General features: G+C 33.9%; 1 protein-coding gene across 1 annotated transcript; it reads right to left on the bottom strand.

Moving 5' to 3' along the window:
• On the bottom strand, positions 1–25,558 carry rogdi (rogdi atypical leucine zipper). Its single transcript, XM_089244150.1, has 10 exons — positions 25,399–25,558; positions 18,689–18,760; positions 18,496–18,581; positions 16,869–16,932; positions 15,056–15,139; positions 10,341–10,445; positions 9,470–9,568; positions 6,756–6,887; positions 4,026–4,109; positions 1–2,444 (listed from the first exon to the last, which is right to left on the bottom strand). The coding sequence occupies exons 1-10, from the start codon at positions 25,435–25,437 to the stop codon at positions 2,403–2,405; spliced, it is 807 nt and encodes a 268-aa protein (XP_089100276.1). The 5' UTR covers positions 25,438–25,558; the 3' UTR covers positions 1–2,402.
• Between the last annotated feature and the right edge of the window lie 201 nt (positions 25,559–25,759).

The raw sequence follows: 25,759 nt of genomic DNA, 5'->3' as shown, positions 1-25,759 counted from the left end.
TAAGAATTCAAATGCTATGTGTGTTGTGCATCTTAACAATCTAAAAAATTCTTTACTTTATTTAAAGATATTTATAAAAAATATATTTCTCAATATCCTTTTATAATGTAACTGTACTTATATGGCTGGTTTTATTGAGTTCCCTTATAATGAGGTTCGACTATACTGCCGCTGTGGTGGTCGAGTGGTTATAGTGACGGACTCGCGATGCGAGGATCCGGGTTCGAACCCCACAGTGGCGGTCCGCTGAAGTTGGTTTTCTGTGGTTCCCAACTTCAAGGCGCAAATGCGAGCCGATCTCCCCGTTAAAAAAGTCTCGCCACAGAGAGCAACAGTCCTACAACGATAAATCATTCAATCATAACACTTCACTCATAGTTAGAAAAACTGATGGCAGATGGCAGCACTACACATAACAAGCATTACACAGAAACAAAAAAAAACTTTACGTCAGGTTGCACTACACGTACACGCACATTCCCGCATGTACCAATTCATTGGGGGTTCCGAGGGGGGGGGGGGAAATGGCTCGGGGATCTATGAGGGTCTTAAGTCAGCCACCTCGTTGGGCAATTTGCCTGTTGTGGCGTTGTACTTGTACTGCTAAAATTATTCAATATTAAATCTGTTAATGATGGATACAAGATGTTCAATAAATAAATTTGTATTTCATTGTCATTTTCTCAATTGGTATTATTCACCTCTTACAAACTATATAAAACAATGATAATAATAAAAATCAATTACTCTCTACAGATGCAACATATGTCATGTAGCAAAATATGAAACCATAAATGTTTATTTTGTACACGTCACAGATCTTCATAAAAATTTAATTCCTTTAGAAACATTTCCAACACTTCGTATCAGTCATTGTGGCCATTTGACTGGAAAATATAACTTTTCATTATTCTTGCACTAAACAAACATAACTGAACTAATAGCACATACAAGAAGTTGCTAACTTGCTATTTAATTTGATTCATATTTTACCAAAAATTGAAAAAAAATTCAATGCAACAGGAGAGACAACTTCTGTTTGATCCTCAAACTAGTTATTGTGACGATTATGAAATATAGAAAATTTCTCATTGGCAATATAGTAATAGTTCATTATATATATTGCCTTCAGGATCATAACCATATAGATGTATTAAGTGGGAAAACGTAAACAGAAAGTGTTTTAATATAGGAGCAAAAAAAAAAATCAGGATTCTGAAAATAAGGCTTTTTTAAGCAAGAAAATGTCTTAGTCAGGAAACTTCTTAAATGGGACCCACTCCAATGTAATTGTAAAATGTATTATACTTTTTGTACCAGCAGGGAATTTCAGATACAAAAGCAATAACCAAGTTATTTTTCCAGCATAACCCTATTTTCACTCATACAAATATTTCACTCACAGCAAATAGTAATTGAGTGCCAAATATAATAAATATAGCAAACAGCAATGTGAAATAGATATGAATGCAACAGTTACATAAGTTAGCAACTACCCGTACATAAAAAATATTGCATTAAAAATTTATATCTCACCAGCATTATACTTCGATTTGGTTTTATGAAAAAAAATAATTTTTTCCTTAAGTTCTGGTAGTGAAGAGCTTTTTTTTATAAATACTTTTAAAACAGAAATAAAAATACACCTCTAATACTTGGACAACATTAAAACAAAGGACAACTTAATCATTTAAATTCTTGTTATTTATGAATTCCTTCATGATACATAAATACCATAAGTTTCCTCAGACACCAAAAACAATCAAGAGAATAAAAATAAATTGTTCCCTATTTTGTATACTCTATATCAGGTATGTTATACAAATTTTACAAATAACTTCAAATTAAAATTTAAAAAAAAGTAACATCACCACAAAAGTGTTGTTCATCTCTTGGCAACTATATTGTTGCAAAATTTATGTCAAACAGAAAAAAAAGAGGGAGGAGGACAGATCTTCAAAGATGGGCGACTATGAGAAAAAGTAAATTCAACAATGTAGAAATGAATGTAAAATTTCAATTTCTAATAATAGATCGATAGAAAACATTGTGATTGTACTTAAAAAGAAAAATATATAAGCAGCCCAAGAAATATGTACTTCTTCATCCAAAAGCTCATCATTTTTCTCACTCGCAAAATCACAATTTTATACAATAGCATACCATTCTTTACAATATTTTGCATTTACATAAATACTTTTTGCAATACTGTTCTCTCTACAACTCTTGGTTACTTACTATACAATCATTTTGTTTCATATTTCAATACACAACTAAAATTACTCCAATCACTGAAATTTATATTGAAACATGCACACATTATCATTCTACCCCAACAGCGGTTTATGACACAGTCCACATAACTGTATGTAGAACATTTGAAAGAATCTGGAGGAAATACTTCACTGAATGTTCATTTCTTTGTACTGAGCAAAAACTGCAATCTGCAATGGGAAAATATTAATAAGTATTACAATGGATCATTTATATATTTATTCATTATGTTTTGTCTTGAAATGCAAGAGAAAAAAATATATGATCCTAGACATTTTAAAACCCAAGATTACATCTTAACACATGTAATAATCTGAACACAGTGCACGTCAGAAAAAGTATTTTGTCCTGTGTGTATGTGTGATGGTCCTTTTTACATTTGGAAGTATTACATTTATGATGTAGCAATTATTTTTTTCATTAATCTTGATCTAAATCATGAATAGAAAATTTTGCTAGAATTCCTTTTAGTGTCCAATAGACATAAAATTACAGTGAAACCTCATTAAGTCGTCACTCACATTATCCATAAACTATGACAGCTTAAGCGGAGTGATGACTTTAGCAAAGTGTCATCAGTTTCAATGTGCAATACTGTGGAAGTCGTATAATTTTAATGTAATATAAAATTGATTAAAATATGAATCAAAATTATAATATTAGCAAAATTTATAGATAAAAAAAAAAGAAAAAAAACAAAATTTTTACCTTTAGAGGTAAAAGACACTGGTACACTTATCAGTAATTCATGATACAAATACAAGGTAAACTCGAACACGTAGCCCAATTTTAACTTGAGGGGTTCCTACGCAGGGCAAAGCAGAAACTAGAAGGCCTCAACTTAGGAAAAAAATGTCTGGTTTTTCCACAAATATAGTGTATTTTGTTTAAATTTGAAGCCATTGATGGAGCCCATACAGAAATCGGGTCTAGCTCAAACAGACCCTAAAGTTTGTTTTTTAGTCTGCAAATGAACTTTCTCACCATAACTTTTGTTACTTGAGTTGTTACTTCATTTTGGTACATATAGAGCTTTTATGGTCGCTTTTGAACCAGTTATCAAGCTCTTTCTTTAAAGGGAGCCACAGAAATCATCTATTTCTCTCTCTCAAACTTCTGCATAGTGATGAGTAAAATAGGGTTTAATAACATTGTTTTCTGATGTTGTGGTGGTCAAGGGGTCATATCACTCTTAGACTCGTATTGCAAGGTCCCAGGTTCAAACCCCACTGATGCCACAGTGGTGGTCAGCTGAAGTTGGTTTTATGTGATTCCCAACTTTGAGGTGCAAATGTGAGCTATCTCCCATTAAAAAGTCTCGCCACCGAAAGCAATAGATCTACAAATGGTGCAAATATTCAATTATCTTCACTCACTTCACTTTTGAAATATAGATGACCGTATCAAAAAATTACAACACTAGGTATGCACTCAGACTGTTAGGTACACACACTTCTGGCACAACTCTCTAGGTAGTAAATTGCCCATTGACCTGAGTTGCGCTCAATTTAAAAAGAAAGAACGTTTTCTATGCAAGCTAGACGGGACCGAAGAAAAATGACGACTTAACTGGAGTGACAACTTATTAGGTTGATGAGTTAATAAGGTTTTATTTTGTATTTTAATTTAGTAATATTCAATTTCACACAAAATAATTTAGAGTAAATAAAAGTAGCCTACATTTACCTCATTAAATCGTTACATAGAAATTTAAGACACATTCATTATATCAACAACTAGGTGCAATATACCTTATCTTTCAATTGCTGGCAAAGCTGCAAAGACACAGTGAAGAGGACTAGAGCTTCACTCAACCAAGGAACTGATGATTCTGCCTGCAATTAATAAATCAGAGAATTTTCTACATTATCATCATCAGGGCTGTAACTAGGATTTTTAAAAGGGACTCTGGGGGCAGCAAACATAATTTTTCCGCCGTCACCACTGTCAAATTCATTGACTGTAACAGTACTTTTGTTCCTTCCTAAAATTTGATGGCCTAAAATCTTGCTAACTGGGCAGTTGCCCCCCCCCCCCCCCCTCTTCATTTCCAGCCCTGATCATCTTTATTTGATTAATGGAGAGAAGTGAGTATTCAATAAAATCTGTAATGACGATTAGGAAACATTTTATGTTCCATATCTTTGAAGTTGCTTGATAAAAGTATGGTTATTCCCATGTTTTATAATGTTAGTAGTATGCGCTCTTGCAGCAATATGCTATTGCATATCTCAAAACGTGATCTTGTGCCACTGTGTTTGTTACACTAATTCATTTGACATGGAAAAATTTTACAACTGAAAAAATTGGAGTACTTTTAAAAAGAATTATTATCAAACTAGCTAATGCCATTCATTGATCTCTTGATTAAAGATTTTAACAAGGGCATTTCAGACTTACATGACAATTAATTTTCAAATAAGCTGAATGAATGAACGCCAGAACTTTGCCACTTCTCCCAGCCTAGCTACGTGGCAGAGTCTGGAACACATTTTTTTTTTTTCAAATAAACTAGAGTTTTTTTTCCAACTTTGGAAATAATTTCAAAGCACAACTTTTATGAAAATGCAAGTACACTGCTCAAAACAATTAGAGGAGCACATGGTTTTAACAAAATTACGCAAAGATGTATACCGATAAGTAACATAAAATGAATCATCCATAATTTAAAGCCTAGCAGGAAACGGAGAAGAAAACTTCATATGCAAATCAAAGTTCATGACGTCAAAAACCAGAAAAAGGAGATAAGGGCAAAATTGGGTTGTTGCAGAAACGTCTGTTTTACTGCCGTAACTGTGAAATTCGATTGCGCAGTATTTTTTTTTTGAGACAAGGTGATTTGACGATGTCTCAACAACGTGATTTACCGGAATCCATGCCATGGCGTGTTATAGGCAGACTGGAATCCAGGCAAACACAACGTAGTGTCGCGGACGCTGTTGGAGTCGCCAGAAGTGTTGTTGCAAGGCTGTGGAATCAATTCCAAGAAACAGGAAATGTTAGACGTCGACCAGGGCAAGGTCGGCCACGCGCCACTACAGCAACTGATGACCGGAATATACGGTTAACAGCCCGTCGAAACAGAACAGAGAATGCTACGCAGCTGCAAAGACGGTTGCTCTTGGCAACAGGACGAAGGGTGTCCAGCCAAACAGTACGTAATCGGTTTCATGAGGGAGGGCTCTATGCACGTAGGCCAATGGTCTGCATTCCGTTGACCCCACGCCACCGTGCGGCCCGAAGAAGATGGGCTGCTGAACATCGAGATTGGGAGCAACATGATTGGAGCCAAGTGCTGTTTACAGACGAGTCCCGATTCAGTCGGGAGTGTGACACCCGACGTGTTCTGGTATGGAGGGAGAGGGGCACTCGAAATAACCCCGCATTCGTTCGTGAAAGGTCACAATACAGATGAGCTGGTTGGATGGTATGGGGCGGAATCAGTATAGGCGGACGTACGGACCTGCATATCATTCGGAATGGCACTTTGACGGCCCGAAGGTATGCAGACGAGATACTGTGACCTCATGTCATCCCTTACGCTGGAGCCATTGGAGATTCCTTTGTTTTCCAGGATGATAATGCCCGACCGCATAGAGCTCGCCTGGTGGAGAACATGCTTGAAGCTGAAACAATACAGCATGGGAATGGCCAGCGTGCTCTCCTGACCTGAATCCAATCGAGTATGTTTGGGACATGCTCGGGCGACGCATTGCTGCGCGACCAAGGCCGCCTGTTACTGTCTGAGACTTGCAGATTGCACTTCTTGAGGAGAGGAACAGTATTCCCCAAAGTCTGATCGATAACCTCATCGCGTCCATGGAAAACAGGTGTGCAGCAGTCTTAGCTGTTCGAGGAGACCACATGCCCAATTAAAACTCATGCATCATGTCTAAACAGTACTTTTTTTTATCGTTTACATGTAACCAAATTGTTGCCCTAAATCATCTTTTCATATTTTTTCCATATTTTCAAAGAATTAAAGCTTAATTCCAAATTTGTTTACATCTTTTTTCTGTATTGCGCATTGATACGCGTGTACTATCCATTGTATGCCAATACATGGCTGTCTCGCACGGTTTTCTTCACTTTTTTGCTTGCTCCCCTACTTGTTTTGAGCAGTGTATTTGTAGTTTTTATGAAGATGCAAGTATTTCAAAAAAAAAAATTTAATTGCCTCATTAGAAATGCTTTTTGTTAATATAATTTATGTACCATAAAACGTTGATATAACAGAATGTCAAGGGAACGTTTAATTTAAATTTTAATTTAAACAGACTTCCCTGAATATGAATAATGCTATTTATACTATATTATGCCATTATGCTATATGCTACAGCAGCTTATATTAGAGACCTATGATACAATTATTTAAAATTTTTTTTAGTAATTTCATGTTGGGTATGAATAAGAAGAAAAATAATATAAAAGAAGAAAAATAATATAAAAAAAGAAAAAAAAAGTAGAAAATATTTTCATGCCTGAAAGATATCAAATTTCATCGGTTCTTGACTATCTTTGGACAGCACATGGTAAACAGCAAAAACCAACTTATGTGATTGCACATAAAAGCTAACTGCTAGATCACTTGGCAGTGGAGGTTGCAAAGATTTCTGTGATGAAAAAATATGAACTTTGGTAAAACTTTGCTGACATCAAAAGTACTCTGAAGTTAAACATAAGATCCACATTCAAAAAATTAAAAAGTTATGGGGGGTTTCTTATACAAGAATAGTATTATAGAGATATCAACAAATTATTCAATTCCTTGCAGTTTACGATGAGACTGACTCTGGTGATGATAATGAATTAGTTGAGATAGCTGATTGTGATGTATCAAATGAGAGTGGTGAGGGATTTAATGGTTTCTATGATGTGTGAATAAAAAATATTTTTGATGAAAACTTTTTCTAAATTTCAAGTCCAAAAAAAAAGAAAAAAAAGAGGTTCCCTTTGTATACACATTAAAAATACAGCGTACAATAGGCCCTTGAATACCTCCAGAGATGAGCTTGTGTCAGCAAATAAACACTTTTGCATCATTGATTAAATAAGCATTAATTTAAAGCTCCGGTATTATATAGGCCTATACCAGTGGTTCCCAAAACTTTTGTCCCCCATGACTCACTTACCTAGGTTAACATTCACATTCATGACTTCCCAGAATAGTCGAACAAAGAACCCTCCAAAAGACCAAATAGGCACCACATTTATTGCCCCCCAAAGAGTGAGGCTGACAGAGCACTAGCCGAAGGGCTGGGACAGTTATCATTTTTTGTTTTCTCATGCTATAAATTCACTATAGAAGTATCCATGAAAAGTCTGGATTGGAAGCATGCCAAAAATCACAGCCTGGGGTCCCTTCTCCAGGATGTGGGAGTCATGCGCACATCAATATCCCCACATCACTGCGATGCCTCTGACAAAGGTTGATGATGCCCACTAGGAGCAGCAATGCACACTTTGAAAACCAGTGACGAGGATTGGGTTTTTGACATGACAAGTGTTAAAAACTGGTTTAAACTGTCTAAAACCTAAATCAATGCTTTTGGATAATGTTTTGAACACAATAGGTATATAACATGATGAAAAACGTTTTTGCATATTACAATGTTTTAGTTTCATTAATTATAATTTGCAATTTTGAATTTTTTGACATAAAAAGAGTCTAGAGAACCTATAAAATTATATTTTATAGGTTCTTTTATAGGTTCTTAAAATTCTCGTGAAACATCTGTTAATACACTCATTAAACTCATTCATTCTCACCTAAAAATTTTTTAGTTCAGGTTGTATAAATCCAGAGTTTTTATCCAGTTTTAAAATCCAGTTTAAAGAATTTTTTTTCAATCAAAGCAGAGCTGGATGAGTTGGTACCCAAAGCATTGTTTTGCATATTTAGATACAGCTTTAATTGGAAAACCATCGCACTGTAAATGCTAGTAAATATATCACATCATGGTCAAACTTAGTCATTCTTACTTTTGCATTAATAATAAGCTGTAGGAATTTCTTATGATCCTATACAAGCTAGCAGTGCCAAATCAAAGAACATTTTAGTCCTAAAATTTAGTATTTTGATTGCTAGACATATTCTAATGTTATGAACAATAAAGGTATTGTTTTAAGTATCAGTGATTATTGAAATAATTTAATAGCAGAAATCGTCATTACATCTATGGTATACAAGAACTTTTAAACACTTATCTGTTATAAAAAGAGTACAGAAGATGTTTATATCTGTACACATAATGAATCTATTCACATAGCTATAAGCATAATAAATGAATAAGCAGTTAAAAGAAATTTTGGGTGGGTCAAGAATCGTCTTGAAGAATATCAGATCATTTCATAGTTTTTCCATCAGCAATTATGCAATGCTTATTCAAATTATATATTTTATAAGCAAAAAACATACATATGGTCCAAAATAATTTTGTAGAGAATAGAAAATTATTTTACAATCATATTAGGTATTTATTACTTGGATAACAGTCACTTTAAACATTATATGCAATTAACGTGTGTATTTCCAATGGGAATTTTTATATTGAAAAGCAGTATGTCAGGTTTTTGATGGAAGATTTTTGAAGTGATAGTTTAAACAGTCAAAAACTGCCATGCGTCAAAACCCTGCTACTGACCTATACTAACCATGATCTAAGGTGCATTCACAGACACATAAACAATCTTGTCATTCTTTGCAGCTGTGTTACAAAACTTTTTCACATTACTTCTGATGAGTAGCAATGTTCTCGTTGGTTCAACCAAGCAATTTCCCAAAAGCATCTCTCAAAGGTATCACTGTTGCTTATTTGCACTTGCAAAGTCTTTTTGTATTCATTAACATCGATAATAGAATCTATGACTTGTGTGATAATTTTCTCACTACTGTGAGAAAAAATCACTGGGGGAAATCTAATCAACAGTAGTCGGATAATCATGATTTTACTGGACTACAAATATATAGCCACATCAATCAATACTTTAAATCACTTCAAATCAGAATACAACGAATAAAAAAAAAATGTTCTAAAAATATTTTTATGATAAAAAAAATTATTTGAAGGAAATGAAAAAAAGGAAATCATTAAATACTGTGTTTGAGTCATTGCAGATTATTACAAATTTTGCATTTGATGTGTGAAAAAACATACTTTTCATATTTGCTGAAATCTGAAGAAAAAGTCATTACCATGTTCCTACTTCCTAATAGCTCATCAATAGTTCGTTTCTTAGGAATTATCAAACATGCTCGGCCCCTTTGCAAACATCCCATCAAATCATTCACAATCTTAAATAAAAAGGAAAGAAAAATAAATATTAAATAAAAAATATGTGACATTTAATCTGTACAGTATTTTATTTTTCAAAGAATCAAAAACAATGCATATAACAAACAGAAAAAAGTGTTATTTGATAAAAGTATGTTAATTACAAAATATATCATGAATTAAGCAATAATTGAAGGTTTGTTTCAAAATAGAATAAAGAAAGTTTATAGAATAAAGAAAGTTTATAGAATAAAAGTTTATAGAATAAAGAAAGTTTATAGAATAAAGAAAGTTTATAGAATAAAGAAAGTTTATAGAATAAAAGTTTATAGAATAAAGAAAGTTTATAGAATAAAGAAAGTTTATGGAATAAAAGTTTATAGAATAAAGAAAGATTATAGAATAAAGAAAGATTATAGAATAAAGAAAGATTATAGAATAAAGAAAGATTATAGAATAAAGAAAGATTATAGAATAAAGAAAGATTATAGAATAAAGAAAGATTATAGAATAAAGAAAGATTATAGAATAAAAGTTTATAGAATAAAGAAAGATTATAGAATAAAAGTTTATAGAATAAAAGTTTATAGAATAAAGAAAGTTTATAGAATAAAGAAAGTTTATAGAATAAAGAAAGATTATAGAATAAAGAAAGATTATAGAATAAAGAAAGATTATAGAATAAAGAAAACTTTAATCAAATAACTCTAGAACATGAAACATTTTAAGCATTTTTTGGTGCTATAAACTCAATATTGATCGATATGTATGAGCACACAAAAAAAATATTACATGAACAACTTCTTCAGCAGACTCAAAGTGTAGTCTTCCAGAGTTTAGGGTAAGAGAAGAAAACATCTGAAGAGCAATTGCTAAGTGGTTTCCAGCATCTTGTATCTAAAAAAAAAGTTACAAATTACTAATCTATATGGTATTCTTAAAGTAATATTTGTACAACACACAAATAAAATATATACTATTTTATGTAGGGAAAAATCTTGCAAACACCATCACATCTAAAATTTGTTTTCCATTTGCAAGTTAAACTTGAAAAAGAATTACATATTTCAGTTTGAAACAAGCACATATCCAGTGCATTCAATTTATAATTGTACCGCTCTCTGCATATTAATAAATTACCTAACTTAGTTACAGTGAAACCTATCTAAAACAGACACTGCATGAGACGGAAACCTGTGTTGAACAGAACAGAAAAATAGACTAGCAGATAATTAGTTTTTTTCACTTATACAAAACCTCTTTAAGATGGAAACTGCCTAACATGGAAACGGAAGGCATATTTAGTCTATTTTTAGATTTAAAAAACTGCTTAAACAAAAATAATTTGATGGCCAAGTGCAAGTTCTTGTCCTTTGGATGAGAGTTAAGTCGTACTGATCCCCCTTTTGTTAGGAAACACTTTTATTTCTTGGAAAAATGATGAATGATTATCTATCTATCTGAACTGGTTCTGTAAGAAAGTGGTTGGGCTTGGGTACAAGCAGTTACTATTCAAAATTTAATAAAAGCTTGCTTAGCATTTCATCTATGATGGAATGGTGACCTTTGTCAGAAAAAGTTCAGGAGAGGAATAGGCAAGGGAGATTGAAATATTGTTACAATTTAGCGATAATAATTTAGCATTTCCCTCTCTCTCTCAGCATAGAGATGGCGACCACAGCTGCAAGAAACACGTCTTGGATTTGAACACAAAAATAAAGATCATAGAGGCCAGAGAAACAAAGCAAAATTTAAGTGTTACAGAGATGTAGAATATTTTTCTTTCACAAACGTTGGTTGTTGATCTCATTGTCACTTTTTTAAAATGGTGCACAATTTCTTGATTTTTTATTTTAAATATTTAAAAATTTCCATTTTTGACAAAAGTCAGTTTTCATTCTATTGCTATTCAGGAGAATGTTTTATACTGAAATTTTACCTATTAGCACATTTTATATGAAATTTCAAATGTGTACTAATTTGAAAAAGCAAACATGAAAAAATTCAAAATAATAAATATGCATGTTAAATACTCTGTGGTTTATAGTAGTTGAGGTGATATTCTTAAAATTTAAAATTCACAAAATGACAGAAATAAATCACTGCATATATTTTTGTGTGTGCACCTTTATAAAACCGAAATCTGTCTGGAATGGAAAATAATTTGTCTCAATGTTCTGTTTTATGCAGGTTTCCCAGTATTATTTTTTCACAGTCATGGACATGTCCATTTTGCAGATGAAGAAATGGTTTAATCTAAGTGGATGCCATCTCTGCATTCATCAAAAAATAGAATCTGGCATGACATGCCAAGGCATTAAATAAACAATCCTCCATATTCTGACATAACCTCAGCTGCCAGTCAAAATAGTTTGGCAGTTCAGAAGCCTCACTTAAAGATGTATCAGCTAGCCAGTGTTAATCAAGGCACCTTCAACTTTTAACACAGTGTTGGCCACATTTGACATTTTACTGAGGCTCGTGGTCAACTTCGGTTATATAGTTCACACGTATTATTAAAAGCTTCATGGGCCATGCATTCAAGACCTCTGGTGCAACCTGTCATATGGCAAAATTCCATCATGGCAATGCTGAAGACATTTTTCGGAGACAGAATAATCTCTAAACAACTGTGGCAACTTATATCTTTAGATCAAACCAGTTTTGACAACTGTAATTCATGGCATAAATACCAGAAAGATTTATCATGTCTCAAAGAGAACATGATAAATATAAGCAAACTAGCTGATACCCGGCGACGTTGCCCGCCCCATAAAAAATTTATATGTATATTATTCAAACGCCTTACGCATTTTTTAAATTGAAACTATACCTATACGATGGGCGGTTGATGAGATAAAGGTCACACCACTTACAGGACACCCTGTATATAGGCTAGCAGAAATACCCGGCGCTTCCCTGGTTTTCTTCAATTACTGATAGGATCGGAAATGTGACAAACCGTTATAAAGGAATAAACTGTTATAATGACAGAATTAAAGGTGTGGCAAACCATTGTAAAGGCATATATTCAAGTCTGAAACGCATTGTTGGAAACCACGGTAACCAAAGTAAACATTCCGAAAGTAATTGTTGAGGCCCCAAAACCATTGTTGCCCGACAGTTTTTCGCCCATTTCGGGCATTTGCCCAGCTCTGACGAACTTTTAAAGTAGCCTACGGTTCAATCCCGGACCTGTTTGGTATATATGCAAAATCTGGTGACGATTGGTCTAAAACTGTGGATTTGTATAAAGAGTATACATACATACATACTTTCACATTTATATATAAGACTAGCTGATACCCGGCGACGTTGCCCGCCCTGTAAAAAATTTACACATATATAGCTTATTAATTATTTCTTAATCAAATATTTCTGCATTAAGTAAAAAAAATTACTTTAATTTTTAAATATTTTAATTAAAAACTTCAGGCAATCGCTTGTGGATACACAATATTTTTGTTTGTCCATCTGGTGTGTTGATGTACAAATTTTTAGGATTACCAACACGCGAACAGGCGACGTAAAGCTGTCCGTGTGAAAAACAGGGCTCAAGTAGATTGATACCTGCCACTACTAACAACTGGCCTTGCGCTTTGTTGATTGTCATGGCAAAAGCTAAACGAATCGGGAACTGTAATCGCTTGAAAGTGAATGGCATTTCTTCAGTGATAATTGGGGTACGTGGAATGAAGACGTCTTCTCCTCCAGCATATATCCAGTTAGAATCGTTGCTTCAATGATGTAATTGTGCAATTTCTTCACGCAGAGTCTGTTGCCATTGCAGAGTATCGGTATCTCCAAATTTCTTAAAATCATTATAGGTGCTCCGACTTTGAGGGTCAAGTTGTGTGGTGGCACACCCGGAATATCCAAAGAGTTCAGAAATTATGCAGGATACAGAACTGTCTGCGCTGTGTCTGTGACAGTGTCAACCGATTTGTAAGATGTGGAGTCTCCCGGAATAATTTTTAGGATTTTTCCATTGATCTTGTTCACACTGTCATTTTTCGGTGCCAGAATCGCACTCTCACAAAGCCACTCATGGTTTCGGTGATTTTGTTGAATGTTTGGGAAGACGTGGTCTGCAAGTTCTTGAACTGAGTTTATATATATAATAACTGGCAAAATCAATTTGGGAATGTTATCAGTCCAGTGCTTGGGTCTACGGGAATTCTTCCATTGCCAAGTTTGATCAACTGATGTGAAAATGATAGCAGTGCTGAGTCATTTTGCAGTTGAACTCACATGTTGGTGGATAATGATAATTTTTTAGCTTCGTGCCAGAGTGTTGATGTCCTAACAAACTCGAGGTGACCACCGATAGACAGCACCTTCACTTCCAACCCATCTCACTAACGGCAGTAAATTGCAATATAGCGATATGGCCAGAGTTGGTGTTTGGTGAAGTAAAGTGCTGATGATTTGAGGCAAGCATTGAGTTCATCAGCTGGCGTTGAACATTTTTATTCCCAGTTTTATCGCCGTAGTTGTTGTTCTCTGTTGTTAGTGACGCCATATGTCCAGCTTCTACAGCGAATATTATTCAAACTCATTTTAAGCACTTTTTAAATTGAAACTATACCTCAACGATGGGTGGTTGATGAGATAAAGGCCACATTAGCACTTACAGGACACCCTGTATACATGCAAGCAAAAATATCGGGCACTTCCCGGGTTTTTTTTAATTACTGGGAGGATTGGAAAAGTGACAAACCATTACGAAGGAATCAACTGTTATGATGGCAGCGTTAAAGATGTGACAAACTATTGTAAAGGCATATACATGTCTGAAATGCATTGTTGGGAACCACGGTAACCAAAGTAAACGTTCCGAAAGTGATTGTTGAGGCCCCAAAACCATTGTTGCCCGACAGTTTTTCGCCCATTTCGGGCATTTGCCCAGTTCTGACGAAGTTTTAAAGTAGCCTACGGTTCAATCCCGGACCTGTTTAGTATATATGCAAAATCTGGCGACGATCGGTCTAAAACTGTAGATTTGTATAAAGAGCATACATACATACATACATACATACTTTCACATTTATATATAAGATGAATTGAAATGCAGGGGATATCATTTTTAACACCAATTACAATTAAGGTTTTGATTTTTCTACATATATGCACATTTATACTTATTCTCAAGATGCTTTTCTGGTAGGTAAAATTGGAAATTATGAAAGTATGTTGTAATGTAGTTATGTGTTATCTGAACAACACCCTGCTCCTAATCAAAACTATGGAAAATTTTATAGAACTGTTATTATTCAAAGAATAGAGTTTCATTATAATATTTTATTAAAATATGAATACAAAATTTAAAATATATAAAATTTTATCTAAATTTCTTTTTTACAGACCAGCATTTCAATATGGACAAAAACAAAAAAGTGTTATCTATTAGGAGTTATATCCTGTGCATAACTACTAATAAACATAAAAATTCAAAGCAAACTCTGAATGTTAACATACTGAAAAGTAATGAATATGAAATTTCAAACCTGCTGTAGTTTCCACTGGCAGTCATTTTGTACCAGAGTTCTATGAGTTTGAACTGTGTGCTTATGGAGTTTTATATTTATATCCTATCACAAATAATGAAAAAATTAAGAAAATAGATTTTAAGGTAATTTACATATAATTATTAACACATTGAACAGTCAACAAACAATGAGAAACTGTGGTTTGTAATCAGCTGCTCTCACAGTGCACTGATGAAGAATAGATAGACAGACTTGCTCACTACCCTGGACTGATGCAATTAGCAACTTATTCTCATTACCACAAATGAGGCAGGATTGCATCAAAAAATTCTAGTCTATGAAAATTTGAAGCACCCCCCCCCCCCCCCCCGCTTGTAAGTGCCATATCCCTCAGACATTTTCAATGATGAGGAAAGAGTATATTACTATTTATATATCATAATGATTCGTAATAGCATAATACATCTTTCAACTGTGTAATAAGTAAGAAATATAGCTCCCCATGAATAAAAGAAATACACTTTTCTATTTTCGTTTTGTTAGTCTCCTGGCAGTGATTTTCTCAGTGTGCAAACTGTGGAAGCACACACTAGGCAATTCACACTCTAGACTCCATGTGGGTTATTTAGTTTTATTATAACTGATATAGTTATTTACATTATAGTATGATAAGTTTGTTTGAACGTTTAGATGTTTATCAACATGTTTAGAAAGAAATATATTAAAAATGTAGGGGCAAATTGAGAAACTATCTATACGTAGAATAAGGCAACCATAAGTATTCTTTATGGGCATTGTATAATATTTTATCATGTATATATATTATTTGTAATTGCATTTTTAATTGGGTTGCTATATTTTTGAAATATATGACATCAATATTTATTATGGGCATCCTTTTCTCTGCCACCTCCTTGGGTATTTTGCCTGTTGTGGCGTTGTATTTGTTGCGATATAAATGGGGATAATGTGGCTATAATATTTAGGTGAAATAACTACTATTAAGTGAATAGCTATACCAATGACTTTGTTTCATTTGCCACACATCAACATAATAACAATAATACAGCAATATAATTTTTAAAAGGCCTTTTTTTATCAAAAGATTCCACCAATAACCTCTCAGCTCATTTTAAGTGCAATTAAAGGGATCTTTCATCATTACGGTTAGAGCAGTCAACCCATAATTAGAGCACTTTTGGTCATTTGATCATTTTTGTCGAACCACTGCCATTTTCTGCACACGAGGGCTAATTAGACCGGGACGCTACAATTTATTGCCAACTCCGAATAACAGGCTTGTTTTTTATACTCATCGAGAGGTTGGTGCGCTAACCCCTCGATGGGGACTCCCTGCGGTAGCAATTGAGCACATTTGGAAATACCATTATTTATAAACAGCTTTTTTCTGACAGGTTGAAATAGAAATACATACCTAAAAAAAATTAATTCATAAATTTTTTTTTTTTTTCAAGATTAGAGTAGGAAAAATCAAAATTTTTTCTATAAAAACATGACTAACAGTCTCTTCCATTCCATATTTCATTACTGTTGCATGAGGAAAACGTGTAGATTATAGCACTGAAAATTATACACAGAAAATCATAGTACATTATCTCTTTCAATCTTATGGTGCAAGTATTCTCACATGTGAATAAAATAACTTTAGAGGTACAATTCATATTATACTGTCTACTAAGAATTTTCACTTTTTATACCAGGAGAGAGAGAGAATCGATATACAAAATTTTTTTAACTGGCAAAGAACCTGACTAAAATGATAAATAACAGTGAATTTAAAAAAAATTAAAAACATGTTTCTTCAACTTACAGCATGAATGATATTATCCCCACAAAGAGTAACCACAGACTTTATCTGGTCTGATGAGGAAGCACTGAAAATGAAATAAAAATCAAATGTTTAAAATTTCAGCTTACAATGAACTAAAATAACACACTTGTTTGAGGGAATAAGACAATCATTTAGATAGTACTGTGAACCTCTGAAAAAATACTCCAATTTCTTAGAAAATAATCAGGATATGGTCTTTGAAATAAAGATCAAGGCTGGACACACACCGGCTGGTCAAGACTGCTTTAGACACACTTAGTAACTGTTGTCATTTGTGTGGCATAATGCTAACTGATTAGACATTGCAATTAGACTAGTCTAAATGCACAAGTCTAATTGTAATGGAATTGTATCATTGAAATTTTCATTTTATTTTATGAAAGTATTTAAAAGTTTTTGAGAAATGCTATACAATCCAAAACTGAAGGATCTCAAGAATTACTGCCTGACATTTTGCTTGAGATTTAACTGGTGTGAGTAAGGCCAGTATTACACTATAAAAGTTTGATAAAATCCCTTTTATAAAACTTGAAAATCCAACCAATAAGATTATTGGTTACATCCTAGAAAATGCAACCGATGACCTTATTGGATGCATTTTTCAAGTTTTGTAAAAAGACTTTTACCAAACTTTTATAGTGTAATACCGGCCTTAGTCATAAGTTAAAAATACATTGTCAAAGATTGTTTCATCTTGACTTAGATAATCACGGTTTGTCTTGATTGAAGATAAAAGGAGTAATCTTTAGGGAGTGTGGCTGTGCTGAATTCTGCCCTTTGAAAACCATGCACTTACAGAGGAGAGGTTAAAAAAATTATTGAGATGGTTATTATTATCACAAATAATTATGAATGTCAAACATGTCACACAATTTCTATAAATCAGAAATAAATTTAAAAGTTCTCTCACAAATTTGAATTAAGATAATTAATGCAATTATATTATGAAATATTTGTGAAAAAGTCTATATGTGTATTATATGAATTCAGGAAGAGAGAAATCATCATTTGATCATTTGTGTCGCACCACAGCCATTTTCTGCACACAAGGGCTAATTAGACCGGAACCTACAAACGCAGCCTTTTTTTTAATACTCACTGAGAGGTTGGTACGCTAACCCCCTTGATGTAGGACTCTCTGTGGTAGTAATCTTTTTCTGTGGTCATGTCACCATTTCTGAAATATCCTTTGGTACTTTAGGTGAGTATCTTATCTTATAGAGAAATCAATAATATGGATTTAAAAAAGTTCAAAATTTCTTTGAAGCTCTTCATTTTCTGAGTAATTTCCAGTATGTTAAGGAATTTAAAAATGACCGTAGTAAGAATTTTTTTAACCATTTTGAAGCAAAAATTAAGATACAGTCGACGCTCAATACAACGATCCCCTTTGTCCTGTGGTAAATGGATGTTATATTGGGAGGGTGGTTATATTGAAAGTAAAACATATATGATAGTCGTTCTATGAAAACATTTGGGACTTACCCTACCACTCGTTGTGATGGAATGATCGCTATAACGTGTGGCCCTTATAATGAGTGTTGAATGTATATACTCATGTAAGCTTATATAATATATAGCTTATACATATATAAATTAATATTACCTAGCATTGGTCAGGAAAAACTTTTCACTTCGAACAAGTGTATCAAGTTCTTGCTGGTTCGATATTGGAAATCGGCGTGAACATTCCTATAAACAGATTTAATTTTTTTCTGTGTTATATCTAATTTGAGAACTGGCTTCATTAGCTTCCAAGTAAAGAATAACTAAACATATATGGAAGATAAAATTTATACCAGAACCAGATTTCGTAACTGCTCTAATACAACAGTCACCTCCTCTTGAAGAAGCCAATCAAACTCTTTTTGCTGAAAAAAAGAAAAAATTTTATTTACATTTAATTTTTTTAAAAATTTTCAATAATCTGTAAAACCCTCCTCAGGAAAGAGCAAAACCCGACAGGCCCACTCTTTTTTTTTTTTTAATAAAGAAATCAAAGAATCAGACACTTTGTGAAAATTTTTTTTTTTGTTTGAATCACATCATTGGTATAAAAAAAATATTCATGCATTAATTTCCTGAACATTGAACAGAAATGTTATCTACGCACATTCAGTGCCAACTATTGAAAAACATGAATATAAAATGTGACTGGATCAAACCATAAGATCAATAGAGCTGTTATTTTCAGAGAAGTCTGAAGTGTTTTATAGTTCGTTTCAGGTTAACTTTGCAGTGAACGGGCAGCTACGAGGGAACCGAATCACTCGTTGCTATGGGAACGAAAGCCTCTTAACCAATGTATCGATGCGCGGCTTTGGTAAGGTATGGCCGATTCTCGCCAATCTCACTGAGAAAAATCTTTTTTTATGTGTAACGTAATGAGTTTAAAAAAATTTCACAGTAAATTAGTAATAATCATAGAATTAAAAAAAACCACTGCCGATATTTTCAGAAATTAAAGTGAGATTTTTGAAATCATTTTTTTTTTATTAGAAAGTATTTTAAAATTTAGAAAAATAATTATCTTACATCAGCGCGTCACTTACTCTTCATTGATGTGCCGTAAGTAACACTAAAAATTTTAAAAAATATAGTAATATTTTTCTGCAATACTTCCCTTCCCTTAGCTAAAATTTATTTGTAAAAAAAATTCCAAACAATAATATGAAAGCAACGGATAATTTTAAAATACTGTATATACTAACCATGGCTCTCAAAAGCTTGGGGATTTCTAATTGTTTTCTTCAATTTATATAAAAAAAAATTCACGTTAAATAAAACTTTTGAAGCCAATCAAAAAAAAATTAAGAACAGATTAATTCTGTTTTCACGTGAAAATGCAGGAATAGCACCAAATAATAATAATAATAATGCGGAAAAGTTTAGAAATTTTTTATTTATTTTTTCACTTTTCTTGCCGAAATTCCCGTTGCTCACCCAGCCCCCTTTCCCGGAACGGTATAACGTCAATGACACTTGTTTTCACGACAGTTTTAGTCTTTTGTTACAGTTCATGTACCGCTCATGGGGTTATTATGGATGATTCTTATCGAGTTTTGTTTACAGAGAGTATTCAGGAATGGAAGAGCCAGAGAACATTTTAGCCTATAAAGAGAGATATAACTGTCACATAAAACATGAAACTAAAAGCCTAACAAACTGTGCCTACCCCCCCCCCCCCACTTTTTTTTATCTGAAGAGAAACTAAAAGCAAGGACATCTGGAGAAACAGGTGGCCCTACTGGGTGGTCGTGTCAACAATCTCCATGATCGGCAATAGGGGATTCAGCATCCACTACTCTCCCAAGAAAAGACGGCAAGAAATAAATAATTAAAAAACAAGGAGGATCTAAAACTAAAACTTCTGCACCCATAGAGACCCTTTCAAGATAGTATCGCCGCTCTCGTGGAAGAGAAACACTTCCTCTTATCTATAAGTGACTATCTGAATTCACTGAAGCCTATATTCGGGAGAAAAAAAAAACTGATTGGATATTCGTATTGATGTAAACCTATAACAGCATGTAAAACTGAATGAAAAATTGTATCGTTATGGAAAATTCAACCGAATAGCGATGTAAAATATGTATGTATATTCAGTATATAACTGGGTGTTACAAAAAAAGCATGACAGTGATATTGGCAGAGAAAATTTCTAGGGTATCGCAATGTTGTTGCCGTTGCTGTGGATTATCGATAATAGTAACCAATATTTTTTCTAATTTAAAAATTTTGAACGAATAAACATCGGTTCAAAACCATATATTTTTTCAGTATTCAAAACCATAGAAAAATTTTTAATATTCTGCATAAAGGATCAACGCAAACCTCCGACGTATGAGAACTATATTTTGCGGCGAAGGAATACACTCTCTACCTTTCTCTTCACTGCAAAGTTAACCTGAAACAAACTATAGGCCTGTGGGTGCTCGACTTGATCTTTATATAGGAAATTTTAATTTCTAAATCAATTCTGGGGGTGCTACAAAATACTTTTTTTAATACAGAGTACAACTCAGGTCTATCATCATGGGCAATTTATTACCTAGCGAGTTGTGTCGGAAGGGTAAGCGTGTGTACCTAACAGTCCGAGTGCATATACAGAGTTGTGTCTGATTTTTTAGTGCTGCCATCTATACTTCAGAAATGAAGTGTAATGACTGAACTGACTGTATTGTTGTAGGCCTGTTGCTCTCTGTGGCGAGATTTTATAATGGGGAGATCAGACTGCATTAGTGCCGAAGTTGGAAACCACAGAGAACAAACTTTAGCCAACCACCACTATCGTGACGGTGGGACTCAAACTCGGATTCTTGAGATGCAAGTCCGTCACTATGACCACTCAACCACCACAGCGGCGCTACCGAATATTTTTTTTTTCAAACCAAGTACAACTCAGGTCTATCGCCATGGGCAATTCACTACCTAGTGAATTGTGCTGGAAGTAAGTGCGTGCCTAACAATCTAAGTGCGTATTTAGTGTTGTGTATGATTTTTTCAGTGCTGCCATCTATATCTCAGAAGTGAAGTGAGTGATGTGTAATGACTGAATATTTGTACTGTTTGTAGGCCTGTTGCTCTCTGTGGCGAGACTTTTTAACGGGGAGATCGGCTCGCATTTGCAACAAAATATTTTTTTTTTTTTGAAGCCGAGCATAACTCAGGTCTATCGCCGTGGGCAATTTACTACCTAGTGAGTTGTGCCGGAAGTGTAAGTATATGTGTACCTAACCGTCTGAGTGTGTATTTGGTGTTGTGTATGATTTTTTAGTGCTGCCATCTATATCTCAGAAGTGAAGTGAGTGTAGTGAGTGAATATTTGTACTGTTTGTAGGACTGTTGCTCTCTGTGGCGAGACTTTTTAACGGGGAGATCGGCTCGCATTTGCGCCTTGAAGTTGGGAACCACAGAAAAACAAACTTCAGCCGACCACCACTGTGGTGACGGTGGCACTTCCGACTCCAATGCCACTGGTCACTTCTCCCCACACAGATATGAAAATAAAATTCTTGGCCTGTCAGGACCACACACTTCTGGGTGTTTAATATGATCAGCATTAAATAGTGTGGTACTAGGATAAGATTTAATGTTAACAAAGTGCATAATACTGAGAGATTAAGCACTGCCGTTGGTCCTGCACTCACAAATAAATATGAAAATAAAAAGTGTCTAAAATTTTAAAAGTGTCTAATTTTTGTAGTTTTACTGATAAAAGTCAGTGACCAAGTATATCTAAGGCTTTCAGGTCCATCATTTTGGGGGAGTCGGATGGCTTTAAAAAATAAACTAGAAATAATACATATGTATATACAAATATATATATACACTAGCTATAATACCCGGCGTTGCTCGGGTTTTCTTCAATGACGCTTTTTTGGATCACGTGATATCTCTCTCTCTTTCTTTGAGGGACATGCAAACCGTGTCTAAGTTAACCAATATGACGACTTCATGAAATAAACAAATCTAGATTTAAAGAAACATAGAAACGAATATATTTTTTTTCCTTTTTTTAAGGGGCGCTAGGTATTTCGATCCCCCCCCCCCCCATGAACTTTAATTTATCCATCTGCCTGTTTCAGCTTTCAAAAATGCTTAATCGAAGCTGTGGAATTTCTTTGATGTACTTTACGGGCCCATAATTCATTTTAAAACATCCTAAACTATGAATTAATGCAGTTGAATATCAAAAGACAATACGGAGACATTATTTTTCATGCTTGAGAAGGTGTAAATAAAAAGCTGAAATCAATGTTATTGGATGAATGTCTAACTCAAAAGTAGGTCCGGCTAATTACTTCATTTTTAATCTCCTGGGCTTCGTACATCTCTAAGCGACCTTAATATTTCAAAAATTGAGAATTCAATACAATTTTTAAAATTATTGATGGGGCAGAAAATCCCACTAATTTCCGCATTTCTACAGTAAAATCGACAATTTTAACACTGATCTCTATGAGGATCACCCTTTTCCTGACTCTCAAAGCGATGCTGATGATGATTATGACGTCTATTCAAAAAGCCTCATTACTGGGAGGATTGAAAAAGTGGCAAACCATTATAAATGCATAAACTATTATACATATACTAACAGGATTAAAGAAGTGACAAACCGTTGTAAAGGCATATACACGTCTGAAACGCATTGCTAGGGAACCACGGTAACCAAAGTAAACGTTCGGAAAGTGATTGTTGAGGCCCAAAAACCATTGTTGCCGGACAGTTTTTTGCCCATTTGGGGCATTTGCCCTGGGCTGACGAAATTTTAAAGTAGCCTATCGTTCAAGTCGGGTCCCATTTGGTATATATGCAAAATTTGGCGACGATCGATCTAAAATTGTAGATTTGTATAGAGAACATACACACACACACACAGACACACAGAAAATCAATTTTATATATATAGATTTGAGTATATGTTCTTTGTTCCCCCCCCCCCCTCTTCTCAGAGAAAAGTTGAAATGACGGGCCTCAAGGCTTTGCAGTTTGAGGACTCTCCAAATTGTGTCTCCCTTCTCACAATCTAATTTAGCTTGACCTACCAAAGTTTGCTGCCCCCATAAATATGCCATTGGTAGATTAAATTTTCCTTCAATGAATTGTGAAGTTATATGTCTCTTATGCATGTACAAGGCCAGTTAACAGAAAATATAAACCACATTGTATCCTACCAAACCACTTGTCAAGTTAAGCAGTGTTTTCCTAAGCACTGTTCTTAGAAACAGCAAACCGAAATTTCAGGTTTTTTAATCAATCCCCACCATTGCACTGCACAAAAAACCTGCTTTTAGGAAAACTGTGCTATAGTAACTGAACATGTAAACCGCCCTTAATGCCTGCATAAACTATCTGACGCATGTGAATGGGGAACAGCTATAGCATAATCTTTTCTTCCTTTAGTGACTTTTTTTGACAATTTTTTTTCTAGCCTGTTGGATATGGGGTTTTTTTTTTGAATTTTTTTCCCATCGGCTATTACAATTTACTTTGTCTGAAGTCAGTCACCTATAGAGGTCGGTAGGGATATATAATAGGCTTTTGTGTCGAAGAGCGCAGCATTTGAATCAATAGAACATTAGTTGGAAGTTTGAAGCCTATTTCTTTGTTCATCTCGTACAAAATATAGTTTTCTTTTCTTGTCAGAATATCTCATTATGAATCTTGCTTTCTCTCATGTTGTTGTACATTTCATATTTTCTTTTTTATTAATTTTTTATATACTAGCTATTGTACCTAGAATATTAATCTGACAATCATGTGTTTATTGAACCCAGAAACTTTTAGTACTGACTATTGTATTATTTAAAAAGAAGTCCTGGTTTTCATTAACATTTCAGAGAATATTTATATATTCTATACAATTGTGATCCCTTATCTGGTCTAGGATGCTATATTTTCCATCTCAATCCTTTATTTAGTCTAGAATGTTTTATTTTCAATCTCGATCCCTCATTTAGTCTAAGAATGTTATTTTTGTTGTTCATTTTTTGGTGTCATTTTTTTTTCTCTCGTTTTAGCAATTATGTATAATTCCTCTTTGACAATATATTAGCAATTGCTTTCTTTGGCAAGAAAGCATAACTCTGTTTGGATCTCTGGGCTACTTGTCCTTATGCTTTTGAGGATTTTTTTCCAAAGAAAAAAATTCCAGAAATCATAACAAGTAGCCAAGAGACCCAAATGGAGTTGTGCTTTTGGACGTCTTTCTTAACAAAGAAAAAAAATTACTAACACATTGCCCAAAATAGATTATACTATGGCTTTCCCTTTAAATTTTAAAGTACTTGATGACTTATAAAACATAGTCAACTACTAGTGCCCTCTTAACGCATGGGCTCGAGTGAGGTGCCTTAGGATGGGAGATCTGGTTAAAATTTGTAATGGCCGGTGCAATAAGTCCTGATTGTTTTTCCTATACATACCCCATGTTATTTTTCATCCAATATAATAAACTACAAAGACCATTCTACCTAATATAATGTCGAGACTAAGCTCTGCCCTGCTTCTTTTTTGCAAAGAAATGTATAAAATCTGTATTTTTACTCAAAGTTTTGTTTGACCTATGATGTTGGAAAATTCATTACATGGTTATGTGTATGTAATTAATTATTAAAATTTTATTATTTTCAAACTTGATACATTTCTCACTACATTTGCTTATAACAAAGGGACGAATATAATTTTTTTGTTCTCTCTGAATATGAATTCTATGAAAAAAACTATTTTTTTCCAAATTTTGGATATAATGACCTCCAAATATAACATTAATTTTCTATGGAATGAAAGGGCGAGGGTCATTCGTTCTTTTATTATATGATACATTTTACTTTTATGACATTTCAGCAATGTAAATTAATGGCAAGAACGGTGAACTGCTATGTTATCCAATTTGAACGTAGTTCATGCGGTTGAAATTTCAAACCTCCCATTGAAACAATTCATAGCTCTACGTATTATTCAGATAAAATGAATGATAAATATAAATGTGAAGAATTAAAAGTACCAGGGAAACAATTTCGTCTTCCATATCAGTCATCTTCATTCCGGTACATACAATAAACTATAATATCGTCGCATAAACAAAAACAAGAGATTCGTAGCTCCGCCTTCTCCTAGCTACCACAAGCAAGGCATGTTCATCGCCTGAAGGAGCAACAGAGAATAAACACTCGACGATGTGTCCCCGACATGTTCAGTAAAATTACATTACAAGTTAATGTTTGAATTTTTTAAATATAGTGATGCTTAGGGTGACCATACGTCCCGTATTTCCCGGGACAGTCCCGGTATTTTCTGTATTTTTGGCCGTCCCGACTTTTTGGCAAAAGTGTCCCGGTTTTTCCCGTATTTTACACGAAGCCTAC

The sequence above is a fragment of the Pholcus phalangioides genome, unplaced genomic scaffold (genome assembly GCF_987345545.1).
Source record: "Pholcus phalangioides strain wild (caught in Gottingen) unplaced genomic scaffold, Ppha-v1.0 ptg000015l_1, whole genome shotgun sequence".
Taxonomy (NCBI): domain Eukaryota; kingdom Metazoa; phylum Arthropoda; class Arachnida; order Araneae; family Pholcidae; genus Pholcus; species Pholcus phalangioides.
This window is presented reverse-complemented; position numbering and strand designations above follow the sequence as displayed.